At 45.4% G+C, this 19,243-nt stretch overlaps 1 protein-coding gene across 1 annotated transcript in view; it reads right to left on the reverse strand.

The window, feature by feature from the left end:
• Positions 1-19,243, reverse strand: part of LOC122561437 (dynein axonemal heavy chain 3-like) — a 466,282-nt gene that overhangs the window by 322,250 nt on the left and 124,789 nt on the right. The window contains exons 11-15 of the mRNA XM_043713180.1: positions 18,132-18,335; positions 17,110-17,240; positions 15,687-15,882; positions 9,807-10,001; positions 9,250-9,438 (exon numbers count right to left, since the gene is read on the reverse strand). Of these exons, the coding sequence (XP_043569115.1) occupies positions 9,250-9,438; positions 9,807-10,001; positions 15,687-15,882; positions 17,110-17,240; positions 18,132-18,335 (915 nt within the window). The remainder of the gene's footprint in view (positions 1-9,249; positions 9,439-9,806; positions 10,002-15,686; positions 15,883-17,109; positions 17,241-18,131; positions 18,336-19,243) is intronic.

Consider the following 19,243-nt stretch of genomic DNA (forward strand, 5'->3'; position numbering starts at 1 on the left):
AGCCTCATGATACATCTCTCACCCGTAACAGCATGTTACTGAACTCCAACAAAGCGCTCCAACACTGCAGTGGCACCTTCATTCTAACACTGCAGCCAGGACACATTCCACACAGGGACAGCTCCCAGCTCATTGACTGGACCAGACAGTATTTGCCAGCTCCTTGTTTGCTCACTCACTTTGCACCGACTTGGAATGTTCACAGAGTCTCTATCATGGTCTTTCCTTGGCCTGTCCTTATTGCACTTTTGCAGCCTCATCCAGGCTCCTGGTCCTGCTGTCTTGCCTTACTGTTTCACATGGTTTGAACCAAGGCTCCATAATGAAGCATTAACCTACTTCCCGTGTGCCCGGATGAGGTCTCCTTTTGCTTTTCCCTTCAGCCTCCTGCAGGTACAGTCTTGGTGTCTGCAGTTGGCTGGAGGAACCTGTCTTATGATGGAGCATTGGGAGTAGTGCACAGGTGACCCCAGGGTGCCGAGACATGCTGAGTGTGTCCTGCTGTGAGGCAGGCTCACCCTCCGCATCTTGAACTCCCCACTCAGCTGAGAATAGCAAGCAGAAACCCGGCCACTTCTGCAGCATCCTTCTGGGAAGCCAGTGTGTATGGTTTCCCTTCCAGCTGGGTACCTCTTGCTCCCACCCTGTCTCCTGTTGTGTAAGGATGAGTGGGAGTGACGTCAAAGTCCTTTCTTCTCTTTTGCATTTCTGTTGCTGCTGAGCACCAGTAGTTAGAGCATTGCAGTGCAGGTCTGTGCATCTATCTAGCAGATGCTGAGGGTGCTGGCGCTACGCAGTCAGACAGTCACAGGCCTAAGGGAGCTTGGTACAAACTGCATTGTTGGAGACCTGCACCTGTGAGTCCATTTGTCCAATGCCTACAACTTGCTTTACTGCTGCTCCTGTATCTGCTTGTACATTTGGATAAAATTAGCATTAGGTTTCGAGTTAGGGTGAGGGTTACATTAGATTAAGGTCAGTGTTAAGGTTAGTGTTAGGGTTAGGGTTAGCATTACGATTAGGGTTAGGGCTAGGGTCAAGGCTACCATTAGGTTAGGGTCAGGGTTAGGGCTAGATTTATAGGTTTCGGGGTAGAGTTAGTGGTAGTTTTAGGGTTAGGATGAAGTTTAGGGCTCATGTTAAGGTGTAGGTCAGCAGTAAGATTAGTTTTAGGGTAGAGTAAGTGTGGGGGTAGGTTTAGGGTTATATTTAACATTTGGGTTAGAGTTATGGGTTAGGGTTAGGGTTAAACATTTGTGTTCACTTCAATATTTATTTTTGTTGATTTTTTTGTTGATTGGAATCTAGTGAGAAAACGGATATTGTTTCAGATTTAGAGAGTATCAGATAGGTGTTTTAAAAACTAGAGCTGAAAATGTGTTGCTGGAAAAGCGCAGCAGGTCAGGCAGCATCCAGGGAACAGGAGAATCGACGTTTCGGGCATACGTCCTTCTTCAGGAATGAGGAAAGTGTGTCCAGCAGGCTAAGATACAAGGTAGGGAGGAGGGCAGACCGGGAGGTGAGGCGTTCTTCCTCCAACCGTCGTTTTGTTGTGGTCTGACGTTGGAGGAGTCCAAAGACCTGCATATTCTTGGTGGAGTGGGAGGGGGAATTGAAATGTTGTGCTACAGGGTGGTTGGGTTGGTTGGTCCGGGTGTCCCAGAGGTGTTCTCTGAAACGCTCCGCAAGTAGGCGGCCTGTCTCCCCAATATAGAGGAGGCCACATCGGGTGCAGAGGATGCAATAGATGATGTGTGTGGAGGTGCAGATGAATCTGTGGTGGATATGGAAGTTTTATTTGGGGCCTTGGAGGGAGGTGAGGGGGGAGGTGTGGGCGCAAGTCTTGCACCTCCTGCGGTTGCGGGGGAAGGTGCCGGGAGTGGAAGCTAACCCAGGTAGTGTAGAAATCCCAGGTCAATGCTTTCTACTCAGTTCAGTTTGCATTTATTTTGGAAAATTAATTGAAATTGGGTCTGTGTCAAAGAAAGAAAATGTCTGCCTTTTTCTGTCCATTTGAAAGAAAGGCTCACCAAACCCACATTTTCACAGGTGTCCTGACTATTGTGGCAGGTTTCTGCAGTTCTTGGATAAAATCTCTCTCAGTGGCAGATGTCACAGAAATTCCAGGTTCTAAGTCCTCTTAAAAGTTAACCAAACAAATAGGGGATAATGCAGTCATCCTGCAAATCCAATGGAAACAACTGTGGGATCATGTGGAATTTCCACACATCATTTCCACGGTTTGGGAAAACCACTCCCTGCAAGTTCCCCTCTGATTCATTCAACATCCTGACTTGGAAATATATCACTGTTCTTTCAGTGTCACTGGGCAAAATCCTGGATTCTGCAATGAGTGTCCCAAGAACTGCAACGGTTCAAGAAGATAGCTCAGCCCACACCTTCTCCAAGGGACATGCAATGAATGCTGCTCCAGCCAGCGATGTTTCCATTCTGTGAGTGAATGGAAAAACCACTGCCTGTAGCACAGGAGTTTGTCCTGCATAGAACAGAGAATTCATCTGAAACTTCTGGCTGAATGCAATGACTATGGAGTAGGGTAGCAATGAGAAGGAATGTGTCCATTGAACACAAAGGATTTGACTGGGCGTTGTGTACATTGTCAGCTTTGTTGTCATGGCGAGTGTTGTGGAGGTAGTGTCATGTCTTGGAGGAATTCCCTACTGCTTTTATTTATGGGGTTTTCACAGGATGAAAACATCATGACATTTTAACAACATCAGTCTCTGACAACACAAGCAGGAACATAAATTGCACACAACTGGAGGTTTGACATCTAACTGGATGTCACCTTTGAGCTGAATTCTTACCGGGCTGGTGATCTCATATGTCCTTATCAACTGCAGTTAATCATTTCTCCTTCCTGGCTCATGCTGTGTAATTTAAATAAAACTGAGACTCTCACTAGGATGAGGGGTGGGGCTGGTGTTTCCTGAATGTATTTAATTTGAGATCAAGTGGCTGCCTCCTTTTCTGATATGCCGTCACTCAATACAGCCTCTTCTCTAGTTTATGTCCTTAGTTTCAATGCACTGACAGTCCATCAAACTAGAACACCGCGTTCCCTCAAATGGGGAACTGAATGAGAAACAGGACGAAACAATGCAATGGGACCAGGGTAGATTGCACATTTAAAATGAGCTACAATTCTGCTTTCTCAGTGAAGGTTAAAATGAAACCTTAACCTTGAAGTGCTGCAGTCCTCGGGAGTACATACACCCACAATATCTGGATTAATGGTGCTGGAAGAGCACAGCAGTTCAGGCAGCATCCGAGGAGCAGTAAAATCGTCAGTGGGGGAGGAGATGAAGGTGATAGGTCAGGGAGGAGAGGGTGGAGTGGATAGGTGGAAAAGGAGCTGGGCAGGTCGGACAAGTCCGGACACAGGACATGGTTGAAGAGCTTCAGGGCAGAGGAAATGACCTGGGAGTTGCAGTGGGAGAGGGATCCCTGAGATTCTTGTAGAGAGAGGAGGAAAACTTCTTCAAGGCAGGCATCCTTGCAAGAGGATTCGCAGTAGGATTAAAATCAACGAGGTAAAAACAATGACTGCAGATGCTGGAAACCAGAATGCTTACACTCACAATGCTGTGTGGGAGAGAGTTCCAGGATTTTGACCCAACATCAGTGGCAATACATCTCCAAGTCAGGGATGGTGAGTGGCCTGGAAAGGAACTTTCAGGGGGTGGTGTTCTCATGTATCTGTTGCCCTTGTCATTCTAGATGGAAGTGGTTATGGGTTTGGAAGGTGCTGTCTGAGGATCTTTTATGAATTTCTGCAGTGCATCCTGTAGATGGTACACACTGCTGCTACTGAGCATTGATGGTGGAGGGAGTGGATACTTATGGATGTGGTGTCAATTAAGCAGGCAGCTTTTTCCTGGATGGTGTCAAATTTCTCGAGTGTTGTTGGAGCTGCACCATCCAGGCCCGTGGGGAGTATTCTATCACACTCTGAGAAAGAACAATGGCATTTTGTAGACCACTGTGAAGTTTATTTTATCAACTATCAGGACATTGAGAGACAAGAATCAGTAAATTATTAAATAAATGTAAAGACAAGAATGTGGGTGAAATGTAAATTGAACATTGTGGGCTGATGTTTTTCTTCTTGCTGTCCTGATTTCAGATCAGGGAGTTTTGGGGATTGATTCCACTAGGCTGTGCTGGCTTTGGAACCTGGTTTGGATGGATGGATGGATGGATGGAGGCCTCTGTCTGGTGGGAGGCTGGGGAAGTGTCCTGATTGAAGCACAGAGGCGTGCACAGCATTGTGTCCCCAGTATTCCTGATGGAGCTCACTGGGAGTGGGAGTCTTAGGTCCTGACCAGCCAATGGCAATGACAGCTGGGTGAAGTCTCCTCAGTCGATATGCTTCGCTCTGGAGCAGTCACTGCCATTGCCCTCAACTCCTATTATGGGTATCAGTGGGTCCACTGGAAGGGGATATACTGGGCAGGGTCTGCCTGAGTTAGGCCTTGTGAACCATCCTACTCCTTCCTGCCCAACATTTGCAGAGAGTGGTGGACTTCCCTCCCCCCACCTCCCTCGGCATTGGCTGCCCCATGTCTACAACACCACTGTGATGGGTGTACCCATTGAGGCCTGGTGGGGTGGGGTGGGGGGGGGGGCATCACAATGAACCATGATGTGCACCACTTTGCCGGAATGTTCTTTAGGAAAACCCCATCCTCAGCAAAACAAGCTTCCTCATGGCAAATGTTGAAAGGAGTAATGCTAGGGTGAGACGGATCCAGATTTGTCCATTCACAAGGTTCCTACATATCCCTTACCCTGACAGTGGGCAACCTGCTCTCTATGGGTTTACCGAAAACTGGCAGCGGTGAAGTAGAAGAACCACGGAGCAATGGCTGCCCCCTCACCATCTCCACCTTGTTTCAGACAGGGTCAGGGATAAGTACACGCTCAGCATCCAGCTCCCCATTCTCCAGCCTCACACTGTGAAAGGCTTCTCAGAGGAGATACAACCAAGCTCCCATGGATGATGCAAAAGAAGAAAGAGTCACATTGGACAATGGGCTCCTGCAGTTATTTGGACAATGGGCTCCTGCAGTCCTTGCCCCCTCCTCAGAGAATATACAGGCATCACAGACCCCACTCTGAGGGAGGTGCTTTTGGAATTATTTGCTTCAGCAGTGAATGAAGAAATAGCACTTCATCAAAGACAGCACCTTCGAAACCAGTGACCACTTCCATCCAGAAGGATGAGGGCAGCAGATACATGAGAACATCACTACCTTCAAGTTCCCGTCCAAGCCACTCATTATCCTGACTTGGAAATATGTTGCTCTTCCTTCAGTATCACTGGGTCAAACTCCTGGAATTCCCTCCCTCATGGCATTGTGGGTCAACCTAAAGCACATGGACTGCAGCAGTTTAAGAATGCTGCTCACCACCATTTTCTCAAGGGCAGCGAGGGGGCTGGGCCAGGAATGCTGGTGCAGACAGTGATGCCTTGAGTGAATTTAAAAAAAAAGTTAAACCTGCTGATTCAAGGATCTTAGGTGTAAACCACTCTCACATCTGGGGCAGACAGAGTCATAGAATCGTAGAGATGAACAACATGGAAACAGATCCTTCGGTCCACTTCTGGTCCACAACCAGATATCCCAACCCAATCTAGTCCCACCTGCCAGCACCCGGCCCATATCCCTCCAAACCCTTTCTATTCATATACCCATCCAAATGCCTTTTAAATGTTGCAATTGTACCAGCCTCCACCACTTCCTCTGGCAGCTCAATCCATATACGTACCACCCTCAGTGTGAAAAAGTTGTCCCTTAGGTTTCTTTTATATCTTTCCCTCATATATCTATCCAGATGCCTTTTAAATGTTGCAATTTTACCAGCCTTCACCACTTTCTCTGGCAGATCATTTCATACACGTACCAAACTCTGCATGAAAAAGTTGCCACTTAGGTCTCTTTTACACCTTTCCCCTCTCCCCTTAAGCCTATGTCCTTCTAGTTTTGGACTCCCCCACCCCAGGGAGTGACTTTGTCTCTGTATTCCATCCATGCCCCTCATGATTTTATAAACCTCTATAAAGTCACCCCTCAGCCACCGACGCTCCAGGGAAAACCACCCCAGCATATTCAATCACTCCCTCTAGCTCAAATCCTCCAACCTTGGCAAAGTCCTTGTAAATCTTTTCAGAACCCTTTCAAGTTTCACAACATCCTTCCGACAGGAAGGAGATCGGAAATCCACTACACCTCCAATTTTGGTGTCATCTGCAAACTTACTAACTGTACCTCTTATGCTCACATCCAAATCATTTATGTAAATGATGAAAAGTAGAGGACTCAGCACCGATCCTTGTGGCACTCCACTGGTCACAGGCCTCCAGTCTGAAAAACAACCCCCCACCAACTCCCTGTGCCTTCTACCTTTGAGTCAGTTCTGTATCCAAATGGCTAGATCTCCATGAGATCTACTCTTACTAGCCAGTCTCCCATGGGGAACCTTGTCGAACGCCTTACTGAAGTCCATATAGATCACAGCCACTGCTCTGCCTTCGTCAATCCTCTTTGTTACTTCCTCAAAAAACTCAATCAAGTTTGTGAGACATGATTTCCCATGCACAAAGCCATGTTGAGTATCCCTAATCAGTCCTTGCCTTTCCAAATACATGTACATCCTGACCCTCAGGATTCCCTCCAACAACTTGCCCACCACCGACATCAGGCTCACTGGTCTATAGTTCCCTGGCTTTTCCTTACCACCTTTCTTAAACAATGGCACCATGTTAGCCAACGTCCAGTCTTCCGGCACCTCACCTGTGTCTATCGATGATACATATGCCTCAGTAAGAGGCCCAGCAATCACTTCCCTCGCTGAAAACTCTCGTTACATCTCCCCAGCTGGAAATTCCTACCCATCCAAAACACCAGCCAGCCAATGGAGATGGTGGGGAAGAGCACAGCTTTGGGTAAATCAAACAAACAGAGGGACTAAAATGAAATAGAGGATTAATTTCATACACAAACAACACTGTCACTATCTTGTTAGCTTTTAATTCCTAATATTTAATAAAGTTGAATTTCACCAACAGGATTCGTACACCTGTCCCTAGAGCATTATCCTGGGGTTCTGGATAATTAGACAAGAGACCAGTACACCACTGCCTCCTCAGTGGATGTTGTCCTTTACATTATTCTCATTTCCAACATATCTTCACTGATTTTCTCCACAATTGGTCAGAAATTAATCTGTGCATCCAGACACTCAGCTAATATTCTGGGGAAAGTGAGGACTGCAGATGCTGGAGATTAGAACACAGCCGGTCAGGCAGCATCCCAGGAGCAGGAAAATCGACATTTTGGGGATAAGCCCTTCATCAGGATTGAGGCTGGGAGCCTCGGGGGTGGAGAGATAAATGGGAGGGTGTGGGTCTGGGCGGGGGAAGGTCGCTGAGAGTGCAATAGGAGGATGGAGATGAGGGTAAAGGTGATAGGTCAGAGTGGAGTGGATAGGTGGGAAGGAAGATGGACAGGTAGGACAGGTCATGAGCTGGAAGGTTGGAACTGGGGTAAGGTGGGGTTAGGGAAATGAGGAAAGTGAGGTTGATTGGTGCGGGTGTCCTGGAGATGCTCTCTGAAGTGCTTTACAAGGAGGTGTCTAGTCTCCCCAATGTAGAGGAGATCGCATCGGGAGCAACAAGTACAGTAAATGACATATGTGGAAGTGCAGGTGAAACTTTGATGGATGTGGAAGGCTCCTTTGGGGCCTTGGATGGAGGTGAGAGGGGAGGTGTGGCCGCAGGTTTTGCAATTCCTGCAGTGGCAGGGGAAGGTGCCAGGAGAGGACGGTGCGTTGTTGGGGGGCATGGACCTGGCCAGGTAGTCACGGAGGGAACGGTCTTTGCGGAAAGCGGATGGGGTGGGGAGGGAAATATATCCCTGGTGGTGGGGTCCGTTTGTAGGTGGCGGAAATGGCAGAGGATGATGTGACGTAGTTGACAGTTCATCAACTTCACCAACACACTCCACTCCGACCTTAAATTCACCAGACCATCTCTGACACCTCCCTCCCCTTTCTGGACCTCTCCATCTCCATCAACGGTGACCGACTCAACACTGACATTTTCTACAAACCCACTGACTCTCACAGCTACCTGGATTACACCTCCTCCCACCCTGCCTCCTGCAAAAATGCTATCCCATATTCCCAATTCCTCCGCCTCTGCTGCATCTGCTCCCAGGAGGACAGGTTCCACCACAGAACACACCAGATGGCCTCCTTCTTTAGAGACCACAATTTCCCCTCCCACATGGTTGAAGATGCCTCTTAACCACTTCCTGCACCTCCACCTTGAACCCCATCCCCTCCAACCACAACAAGGACTGAACCCCCCCTGATCCTCACCTTCTATCCCACCAACCTCCATATACATGGCATCATCCTGTGCCATTTCCGCCACCTACACACAGACTCCACCACCAGAGATATATTTCCCTTCCCACCCCTATCCACTTTCTGCAAAGACCGTTCCCTCGTGACTACTTGGTCAGGTCCACGCCCCCCAACAACCCACCCTCCCCTCCTGGCACCTTCCCCTGCCACTGCAGGAATTGCAAAACCTGCGCTCACAACCACACCACCCCACCCCATCCAAGGTCCCAAAGGAGCCTTCCACATCCATCAAAGTTTCACCTGCACATCCATCAATATCATTTATTGTATGCGTTGCTCCCGATGCAGTCTCCTCTACATTGGGGAGACTGGACGCCTCCTCACAGAGCACTTTAGGGAACATCTCCGATCTCTCCACCCCCCCCTCCGAAGCTCCCAGCCTCATTCCTGATGAAGGGCTTTTGCCCGAAACGTCAATTTTCCTGCTGCCGGGATGCTGCTGACCTGCTGCGCTTTTCCAGCACCACACCCTGACTCTAATGTTCTGGGGACCCAGGTTCGAATCCCACCATGGCAGGTGGCAGAATTTGAATTCAATAAAGAATCTGCAATTAAGAGTTTAATGATAATCATTCTTGATTGTTGTAAAAACCCATCTGGGTCACTAACGTTCTTTCGGGAAGGAAACTGCTATCCTTGTCAAGTCTGGACTACGTGACTCCAGGCCCACAGCAGTTTGACTCTTGACTGCCCTCTGGGTAATTAGGTATGGGCAATAAATGTTGCCCTAGCCAGAGATGCTTGTATCCTGTGAGTTATAAATAAAATTCTGTGCCCTTAAAACAATCTGCCTACCTTTTGGCTCATCAAACTCCAGTGGCGTGGTTTAATCCCCGGGGTGCAGAGGGCATTGATGAGCGGCATATTGATTTTGAACTTTTCCAGCTTCGTTTTGATGGTTGTGGCAACTTTCAAAGGTCCGTGTAAATCTGGGTGACTGAAGACCTTGGTTAACTTGTAGCTAACCCTCCATAAAGTCTGCACCTGATGGAAACAGTTCACAGCAGCAAAGATCTTTTAAAGCACTGGAAATTGAAGACTAACAGATTAACCCACATGCTTTTTAATGTCTCTCGGAAGCTAAAAATAACACGAATTGAGCTCACTGCAAGATACATTATTTTAACGCATTTCATTCATACAGACTGTTGCTTTCAATCTTAAACTATTAATTTTTAAACAGGCAGTATTTTTAAAATTAAAGTCCAGCAATCATTCGAACATACACATTTTTAAAAATCTTATAACTATTGTATTTATATGTATGTTTATACTTAAAATATTGTAATATAATAGAATTACGGTTTAAGGAGAATTTTGACTTCTGTGATTAAAAGTGGTATATTTCTAACCTCATGTTCCACATCCTCAGCATTGACTTGTAACAAGGGGCCATACATCCACTTGTCAGAGAGCAGGTTAAACTGCACAGCGGTTTTCCACAACCTCTCAAAGGGCTCCTTAGCATTGATAATATGCTGGATTTGATGGTAAGGGCTAATGTGTCCTGTCTCCAGCAGAACCTCTTCATTGTTGATCTGGGCTTTCTGAACGAAGATAAGAGCAACTTGTCACACCCTGACACAAGGGCAGCTGGCATGGTCAATCCAAAACAGATTCTGTAAAAAACTACCCCCTGGGGACACTGATAACAGTCAGGTGAATGCAGATTGCCAACTGAGCATTCAATCAAAACAAGATATAACCAACTGGATTCGCTGAATATAAATTAAGGTTTGTAATCATACTGCTCTGCCAGTTAATAATGACATGGCTGCTCAAATTGCCTAAACTCCACCCAATACCATTCAAACTCCCTAATTCATCAACAATTAATCTGTGGCTTTTGTGGCGCAGTGAGTGTCCAGGTTTAAAGTCCCACCCACCCTGCACCAAACATCTCTGAACAGGTTGGTTAGAAAAATAGGTTAAAGGAAAACAATGTAATGGCGCTTGTGATAGTGTTCCCGTCTCTGAGCCAGGAAGCCAAGGTCCAAGTTCTACCTACTTCAGAAATGTTTCGGATCAGGTTGTTTTTAAAATAACAGAAATCAAGAATTTATCTTGAGCTCTTGTGGCAGGTTTGAACCAGACGACCCATGTGTCCAAGTCCCACCTGCTCCAAAACTGGGCAGACTGATTCTCCAGTTTCCTCATTTCCCCTCCATTCCTGAAGAAGAGCTCATGCCCGAAACATCGATTCTCCTGCTCCTTGGATGCTGCCTGACCTGCTGCGCTTTTCCAGCAACACATTTTCAGACTGATTTTAACTAAACACAAGAATCGATTCCCATCTGCCTTAAAGATATGCAATGTCTCCACCCTACTTTAGGAAAAGGATTCTGCAGACTCAAGACCCCCCCCCCCACCCCAGGAGAAAAAACATTTCTTCGGTCTCCATCTAAATTGGGAAACACCTTTGTTTTACAGTCTCTCCCCATCATCTCAGCATCCATTCTGTCAAGATCCCTCAAAATCTTAAGTGCTTCAATAAAATCATCACCTGTTCTTCTCAACTTCAATGGACTCAGGCTCAATCTGCCCCACATTTCTTCACAGGATAAATTGCCCATCCCAGAAATCAGTCAGGAAACTGTCTCAGAACTGACAAATTTATGTTTTCTAAGGAGACTAAAACAGTACAGTGTTCCAAATGTGACCAGCGCCAAAGTCTTCCACTACTGCAGTAAAATATCTCTACCTTTATGTTCCATTTCCTTGTCCCCATCTATGCTTAGAAAAATGTTACCCCTGGCAGAATGAGCATTTATTTTCATTGTAAGCTTTGGTGTGGCTTCTTGTCAAATGTTTTCCAGTTATTCCCAAATTCCCCTTGGTTCATACTGTTTCTTGCTTTCTCGAAGAACTCTAGTGTGTTCAGAGCAGTTGTGCATCTTAGGGTCAACCTTGATTATTACTGTACCTTTCTCACAAGTCCCCCACAACCAATAGTTCAGAGCTCTACAGTTTGACCACATCCAGTCGTGATTGGTGGTGGACAATCAAACAACTCACTGGAGGAGGCAGCTCCACAAATAAGGTCCCCCATGGTAAACTAACGGAGGAAGTGATGTCACATGGTGTGCAGGCTGTTCTAGCTAGGTGGATAAAGAACTGGTTGAGCAACAGGAGACACAGAGTAGTAGTTGAAGAGAGTTTCTTGAAATGGAGAAAGTTGACTAGTGGTATTCTACAGGGATCAGTGCTGGGGCCACTGTTGTTTGGGATATACATAAATGATCTGGAAGAGGGCATTGGTAATCTGATCAGTAAGTTTGCAGATGACACAAAGATTGGTGGAGTAGCAGAAAGCATAGGGGACTGTCAAAGAATACAGGAGAATATAGATAGACTGGAGAGTTGGGCATAGAAGTGGCAGATGGAGTTCAATCCAGACAAATGTGAGGTGATTCTAGAGTGAACTATACTGTAAATGGAAGAGCCTTGGGAAAAGTTGATGAGCAGAGAGATCTGGGAGTTCAGGTCCCCGCACGGGTGGATAGAGTGGTCAAGAAGGCTTGCCTTCATTGGATGGGGTATTGAGTATAAGAGCTGGCAGGTCATGTTAAAATTGTACAAGGAGAAAGTGAGGTCTGCAGATGCTGGAGATCAGAGATGGAAATGTGTTGCTGGAAAAGCGCAGCAGGTCAGGCAGCATCTAGGGAACAGGAGAATTGACGTTTTGGGCATTAGCCCTTCTTCAGGCTAATGAAGAAGGGCTGAAGAAGGGCTAATGCCCGAAACGTCGATTCTCCTGTTCCCTAGATGCTGCCTGACCTGCTGCGCTTTTCCAGCAACACATTTCCATCTAAAATTGTACAAGACTTTGGTTCGGCCGAATTTAGAATACTGTGTACAGTTCTGGTCGCCACATTACCAAAAGGATGTGGATGCTTTTGGAGAGGGTGCAGAGAAGGTTTACGAGGATGTTGCCTGGTATGGAAGATGCTAAGTATGAAGAGAGGTTGAGTAGGTTAGGATTGTTTTCATTAGAAAAAAGGAGATTGAGGGGGTCCTGATTGAGATTTACAAAATCATGAAGGGTATAGACAGGGTGAATAGAGATAAGCTTTTTCCCAGGGTGAGGGATTCAAAAATGTGTTCAAGGTGAGAGGTGACAAGTTTAAGGGGGAAACATGCGGAAAGTTCCAGGTGCCTGGAACGTATTGCCAGCAGAGATAGTAGCGGCAGGCATGGTAGATTCATTTACGGTGTGTCTGGAACATGCATGAGTAGGTGGGGAGCAGAGGGATATAGATCCTTAGGAATTGGGTGACAGGTTTAGACAGTGGATTTGGATCGGCTCAGGCTTGGAGGGCTGAAGAGCCTGTTCCTGGGCTGTAAATTTTCTTTGTTCTTAGTAAGACGCAATCAAATGAGGAAATCCTTGACATTCAATGTCATTACCATTACTGAATCCGTCACTATCAATATCCACGATGTCACCATTGACAAGACTGAACTGGATTTGGTAGAAATACTTCTTTAACTCCTTTCACTTTCTTCAGCTCAACGGTGTGGCTATGTGTACCTACATGCGACCCAGTTATGCCGGTCTCTTTGTGGCGTATGTGGAACATTCCTTGATCCAGTTCTATAGCAATAGTGTCCCCCTGCTCCCACTTACCAGCCTACACCCTTTATGCATCCACACCCAAATGATCATTAGCTGACATTTCCACCAGCACCAGTAGGAGTATCAAGTTCAACACGTCTAGACCCTCAGCACCCTCTCCCATATCCTTACTCCAATGCCCACCAGACCATGTCATCATATGGGCTGTTACCACAACCAACCCAGTGTCAGCTACTAAAAGTCCCCATTAGCAGGTTTTGACTCCCCCAGGCTGATCCATTTCTTTTACCCATTCCTTTGTCTGCCCAATTGATTTTCTCTCCCTCCCTGGGCTCCATCTCCACTATCATTGGGCGGCACGGTGGCACAGTGGTTAGCACTGCTGCCTCACAGCGCCAGAGACCTGGGTTCAATTCCCGTCTCAGGCGACTCTCTGGGTGGAGTTTGCACATTCTCCCTGTGTCTGTGTGGGTTTCCTCCCACAATCCAAAAATGTGCAGGTTGGGTGAATTAGCCATGCTAAATTGTCTGTAGTGTTAGGTGTAGGGGAATGGGTCTGGGTGGGTTTCGCTTTGGCGGGTCAGTGTGGACTTGTTGGCTGAAGGGCCTGTTTCCACACTGTAAGTAATCTAATCATTTCCTCCTTCCCCCTCCTCCCAGTCCTTCTCTAGCATGTTTACCAACCTTTTCTTCCCTACAATCAGTTCTGAAGGGTCACCAGACCTGAAACTTTAACTCTGCTTTCACTTCACAGATGCTGCTAGACCTGTTGAGTTTTTTCCAAAGCAATTTCTGTTCTCATTCCAGTTTGCTCACAGTTCACATACTAATTCGGAGATTATTACCTATAAAGTTTTACTTTTAAATTTAGCCCTTAGCTGCTCATAATGCATCAGCAGAATCTTTTTCCTAACCCTACTTATGTTTGTGCTACCTACTTAGACCATGTCCACTGGAGACCATGTCCCCCTCTCACTGCAAGCTCCTAACCCACCAACGGCAAATGTTGTGACCCCTGACACCTGGGGAGGCAACGCATCTGCCTGGACACTTGCGCTCGGCAGCACAGAGTCATAGAGATGTACAGCACGGGAACAGACCCTTCGGTCCAACTCGTCCATGCTGACCAGATATCCTACATCAATCCAGTTATATTTGCCAGCATTTGGCCCACGTCCTTCTAAATCCTTCCTATTCATACATCCATCCAGATGCCTTTTAAATGTTGTAATTGTACCAGCCACCCCCACTTCCTCTGGCAGCACATTCCACACATGCACACACACCACCGTCTGTGTCAAAAGGTTGCCCATTAGGTCCTTTTTAAATCTTTCCCTTCTCACTTTAAACTTATGCCCTCTAGGTTTGGACTCACCCACCTGGGGAAAAGACCTTGGCTATTCACCTTATCCATGCCCTTCATGATTTTATAAACCTTTATAAGGTCACCCCTCAGCTTCTGATACTCCAGGGAAAACAGCCCCAGCCTATTCATCCTCTCCCTATAGCTCAAATCCTTGTAAATCTTTCTGAACGCTTTCAAGTTTGACAATATCCTTCTGATAGCAGAGAAAAGTGTTAACCCTCCATGAACATACAGTCTCCTAACACCACAACTACTTTTCTATTCACCTCTCACACTTGAATGACTTCTTTCCTCAAAGTAAGTTTACTCACACAACCTGCAGCCACCATTTTCATCAACACAGCCTGCGAGAACCATGAAGATATTGGACAAATGTAAAGAGCTAAGACTCCTTGCCTTTGAGCTGCAGGTCTCTATACATGTCTTGCTCACAGTGACATCAACCCATCCCTGACCACTGACCAATTCAGAAGACCTTATCCTCAGAGTTGTGATGGCCACCTGACACCAAATGCCCAAATAACTCTACACTTCTCTGATATGTCATAATGTCTGTGGCTCAGTCACCAGCTCATAAACTCTGGGCTAAAGCTCCTCAAGTTGCAGCTACTGACTGCAGATGGGCTTGTTCTGGAACACAGTGGCATCTGATAGCCCCTGTATACTGCAGTTACAACACACCACCTTCTCTGCCATGTCTTAATTAAGTAATCAATTATTGTCTTAACCAATTACTGAATTTAATTGAAGTATCCTCATCCTATCACTTATTATATCAATTTGATAATTTCTCTCTCTCTCTCTGTCTCTCTCTCTGTCTCAGTTTAAAGGCTTCAGATTCTCTTTCTCTCTGTCACAGTTTTTCAAGATTAGGGTCCTCTCTCTCTGTCTCTCGTGACATTTTGGAGATTAAATATATTGGAGACTTTGGTTCTGCTCTGTTTCAAGGAGCTCCAATATATTTAATCACAGAAACATTATTGAACTCCATCCGATTACTTGCTTGTTCTGCTAATTCTATCATCAAACAACAAAGAACTTCTGTCATTAGCAAATGTAATGTACGGTTTATTTTCATTCAATATAATTGCAGGGAAATGATGAGGGAACAACTTCTGACATAATTAACAACTCGTAATTAACAGGACACAGAATATTTAAGGGTAGAGTTCACATAAGCAATGTGATCTCACCATAATTCTTCCGCTTTCCTCAATATCTGTTCAGCTTTGTGGAAAGTTGCAGAGTGTCCTAAACCAGAATCTGACAAAGAACTATACTCAAGCTTACCTCCTCTGTAAATTGCTCTAGTTGCCTATTGATGCCTTCCAGATCCGTCACATAGTGCTGTGCCTCAGACATGTGATCCTTCCTTTGAAATGTCTTCACCCAGGCTGCAGTTTCTGCGATGCGCTTTGTAAAATCATTCTGCCAGTCAACCAGTTTGGAAACTGCCATATCATGTTCTCTCTGCAAACGCATTTCACTAAAGGCAAGGGGAAGGGAGAAAAAGGAAAATAAACTGCTTCTTAGCGTGGAAACAATGCAGTGTCTCAATAATGTTTGTGAATAACGTGGACTTCAATCATTTCACCTCAGCTTTCAGACAATAAACAACAACTGGCATTTATACATCACCTTCAGGATACTGACAATTCCCAAGGGGCGTCACTGAATAGAGTACTAAACAAAATTTGACACTCAGCTGCATGAGTAGATGTCAAGATGTTTGAACAAAATCTTGGTTGGAGAGATAAGTGAAGGAGCAATACTGAGGAGGAAAGAAAGCTAGACAGCTGGTGAGGTTTAGACCATAAGAAATAGAAATAGTAGGCCTCAAGCCAGCTTCACTGTTCAATTGGATCATGGCTGATCTTTACATCCACTTTCCTGCATTTTCCCCATTATCCTCGGTTCACCTATTGATTAAGAATCTCTCTATCTCAGCCCTAAATACACACAGGGACTCTGCCTCTACATTTCAGGTGTGAACGCTTTTTACAGCACATGGACCTAAAGGCATTGCCAGTCACTCGAGGAAAAACTGTTACAGATCCAGCCATTACTTTGAAGAGAAGATTGGGGCGGCACGGTGGCACAGTGGTTAGCACTGCTGCCTCACAGCGCCAGAGACCCGGGTTCAGTTCCCGCCTCAGGCGACTGACTGTGTGGAGTTTGCACGTTCTCCCCGTGTCTGCGTGGGTTTCCTCCGGGTGCTCCGGTTTCCTCCCACAGTCCAAAGATGTGCAGGTCAGGTGAATTGGCCACGCTAAATTGCCCGTAGTATTAGGTTAGGGATACATGTAGGGGTATGGGTGGGTTGCGCTTCGGCGGGGCGGTGTGGACTTGTTGGGCCGAAGGGCCTGTTTCTACACTGTAAGTAATCTAATCTTTATCATGGATAGAAATCATCAGGAAATCAGTATGTTGTATTAATAATAGATTAAAATGATTAGTAATAGAATTTATCATCATCTTGTAAGAGATAATCCTAACAAGCTGCTTGTACAGAACTTTAAGAATTAAAATTAAGATTGCTAATCTTCTGATATTGAGAAAACTGTGTAGAATATAGTGTAAATGGTCTTCTCAGCTTCTGTGTAGGGAATGCTCTTTCTCACCATAATTCTCACATGAGGATGAGAAATCATTACAAAACAGGTTATTTTAAAGGGCCCTTGTTCTCTTGGAGGCAGTGAGTCTTTAAACAGACCTGTTTCTGATGAGTGGGCTGATCCTATCTGGCCATGAGAAGGTGTTTCCGTTCAGAGTAATGTCTTTCTTGGAGAGCGAGGCGTAGTCCATAAGGAATAGGAGATTCTCAGCTGCTATGTCCAGCTTGTCCTGTTTGAGATGATGATAGACACGTGATGTTGTTGCCAATCCAGAGTCTATGAGCCTTTCTCCACCTCTCAGCATTCAAATACCAGTGACATCAAACCATAAAGATGCAACAAATTTTAAATGATGGCCGACCCATTAATATCCAGGGAGCCATTGAACAGTCATATAACCTGGCAGGTTTTTCCATTGGTTCCAGCTATTTTACATTCACGTGCTTTGGCATCACAACGCAGACTGAACAGATAACTTCTACAAAATATAAAAGCTACGTGTTTTTGCACAAACCCTCTGCCTTACAGAGAGAAATTAATGAGGGCCCCGTACGGAATCAAAGGGATTGTTTGCACAGCCAGAGCAGAACCTACAGACGTCCTGCAAATCCATGCAGATGACTAACTTCAACTTCACTTCTTCAATCCCACCCACCTCATAGCAGGAATTAAAAGGTAGCAGTATGCTCCAGGTTTAATTTAAAAGGAGACATTAACGTTGCAGTTTGTTGTGTGTCCCGCCCCCTTCCTCCCACTATCCCAATCCATTGTAGCTGTCACATAGTCCCTGTTGGTTAATGTCACACTGCTGCTCTTACAGGTATTCTCATTAGTGAAACATCACCGTGACATTCTATCCACCAGCTACAGACCATGCACAAAATTACACATCAGGGAACGAAGACAATCTGTCCCGAATCATTTGGTCATTGCCAATTGCGACAAACTTGAAAATTCAGTTTACAATATTACAGAATATATGAAAAGAATTTTAATTTGCATCTTTCACCACAGAAAGGTTTTATTCTGGGCTAAAATCCAGACAAATTCGGATGGTTTGCTCTTGTAATGCCTGTCTTCATTAACATTTCCCGAGTGTCAAGAAGGATAGTGAAGGTACCTTGAGCTGAAGCATTTCATGGCTCCTCAGTGTATCCAAATAGTTCTGCACCTGGACCAGTTTATGAGTGGAGTCTGTTTTGTTTGTTATTTTCCTCATGATGCTGTCGTACTGCTGGCAGATCCGGCGATTAAACTTCTCAGACACGCTGACGACTTTGTTAATCACGATATGAGCTAGTTGTCGTGTGCGATCAATCAGGCACTAGGAAACAGAAACCATTAAACACCTTCAGGCTCCATGTGAGGACAGTCACATGATTTGTCACAATTTTGATCTGTATCTTCCTTACCACTTCCAACTTTTAATTTGAAAGCCAGATTAGCTCTGTCTCTCCCTCCCTGAGACTGGGAGTTTAAGAAGCTAAAGTGTCGCTGGCTATCCCGCAGGAAACCATGACAATCAGTGAACAGGACTTAACATCTGGAGACTGATCAGACTGCTTTAAAGCCCATACATATTATCAATAAAACTATTCAGATCTAAGCCCAGACTGTGCTGCAATCTGCAATCCATTTCTGACCTTACTTCTGAAAATAATATATTGTGTTTGTGACATTCAATTGAGACCACGACGATTATTAACAATTCAGACATTCAAGGTGCACCTTTGAATTGAGGTGTGCGACTTCCATCACTTTGAGGATACTCAGTAAAACTTTTAATCGGCTGTGCTGAATCAGTTAGTTAAGTTTGTGAGCCACTGTACCATCCTCCTGGAAGATATTTCATTTACACAACACTGAACCTCAGATATCATTAAAGCACAAAATTATACAAATGTTCCAAAAGGTATTAGCTCCTTTAAAATATCAAAATTATGCATATTGACAGGCTTATTAATATTTGATGCAGGAAGGTTGCATCTCTAATGTTCCACTCCTTACACGAAAGGATGATGTATCTGGCAGTGTTTTTGACTTTTGGAACTGAAACTTACTGCAGCTAGCACCGTCTCTGTTTCGCTAATGAGTCTCCACTGTAATCTTTCATTTTCAACCTACACGCAGGGATTACATGTGACTTGTTCACTTGTTTAACTGTTTTACATTCCTCTACATTGCAATGAAGGCAATAAATTATCGGCATTGATGGATTTGCCTCAAAGATGT

This window comes from Chiloscyllium plagiosum, chromosome 23 (genome assembly GCF_004010195.1).
Source record: "Chiloscyllium plagiosum isolate BGI_BamShark_2017 chromosome 23, ASM401019v2, whole genome shotgun sequence".
Lineage (NCBI taxonomy): Eukaryota > Metazoa > Chordata > Chondrichthyes > Orectolobiformes > Hemiscylliidae > Chiloscyllium > Chiloscyllium plagiosum.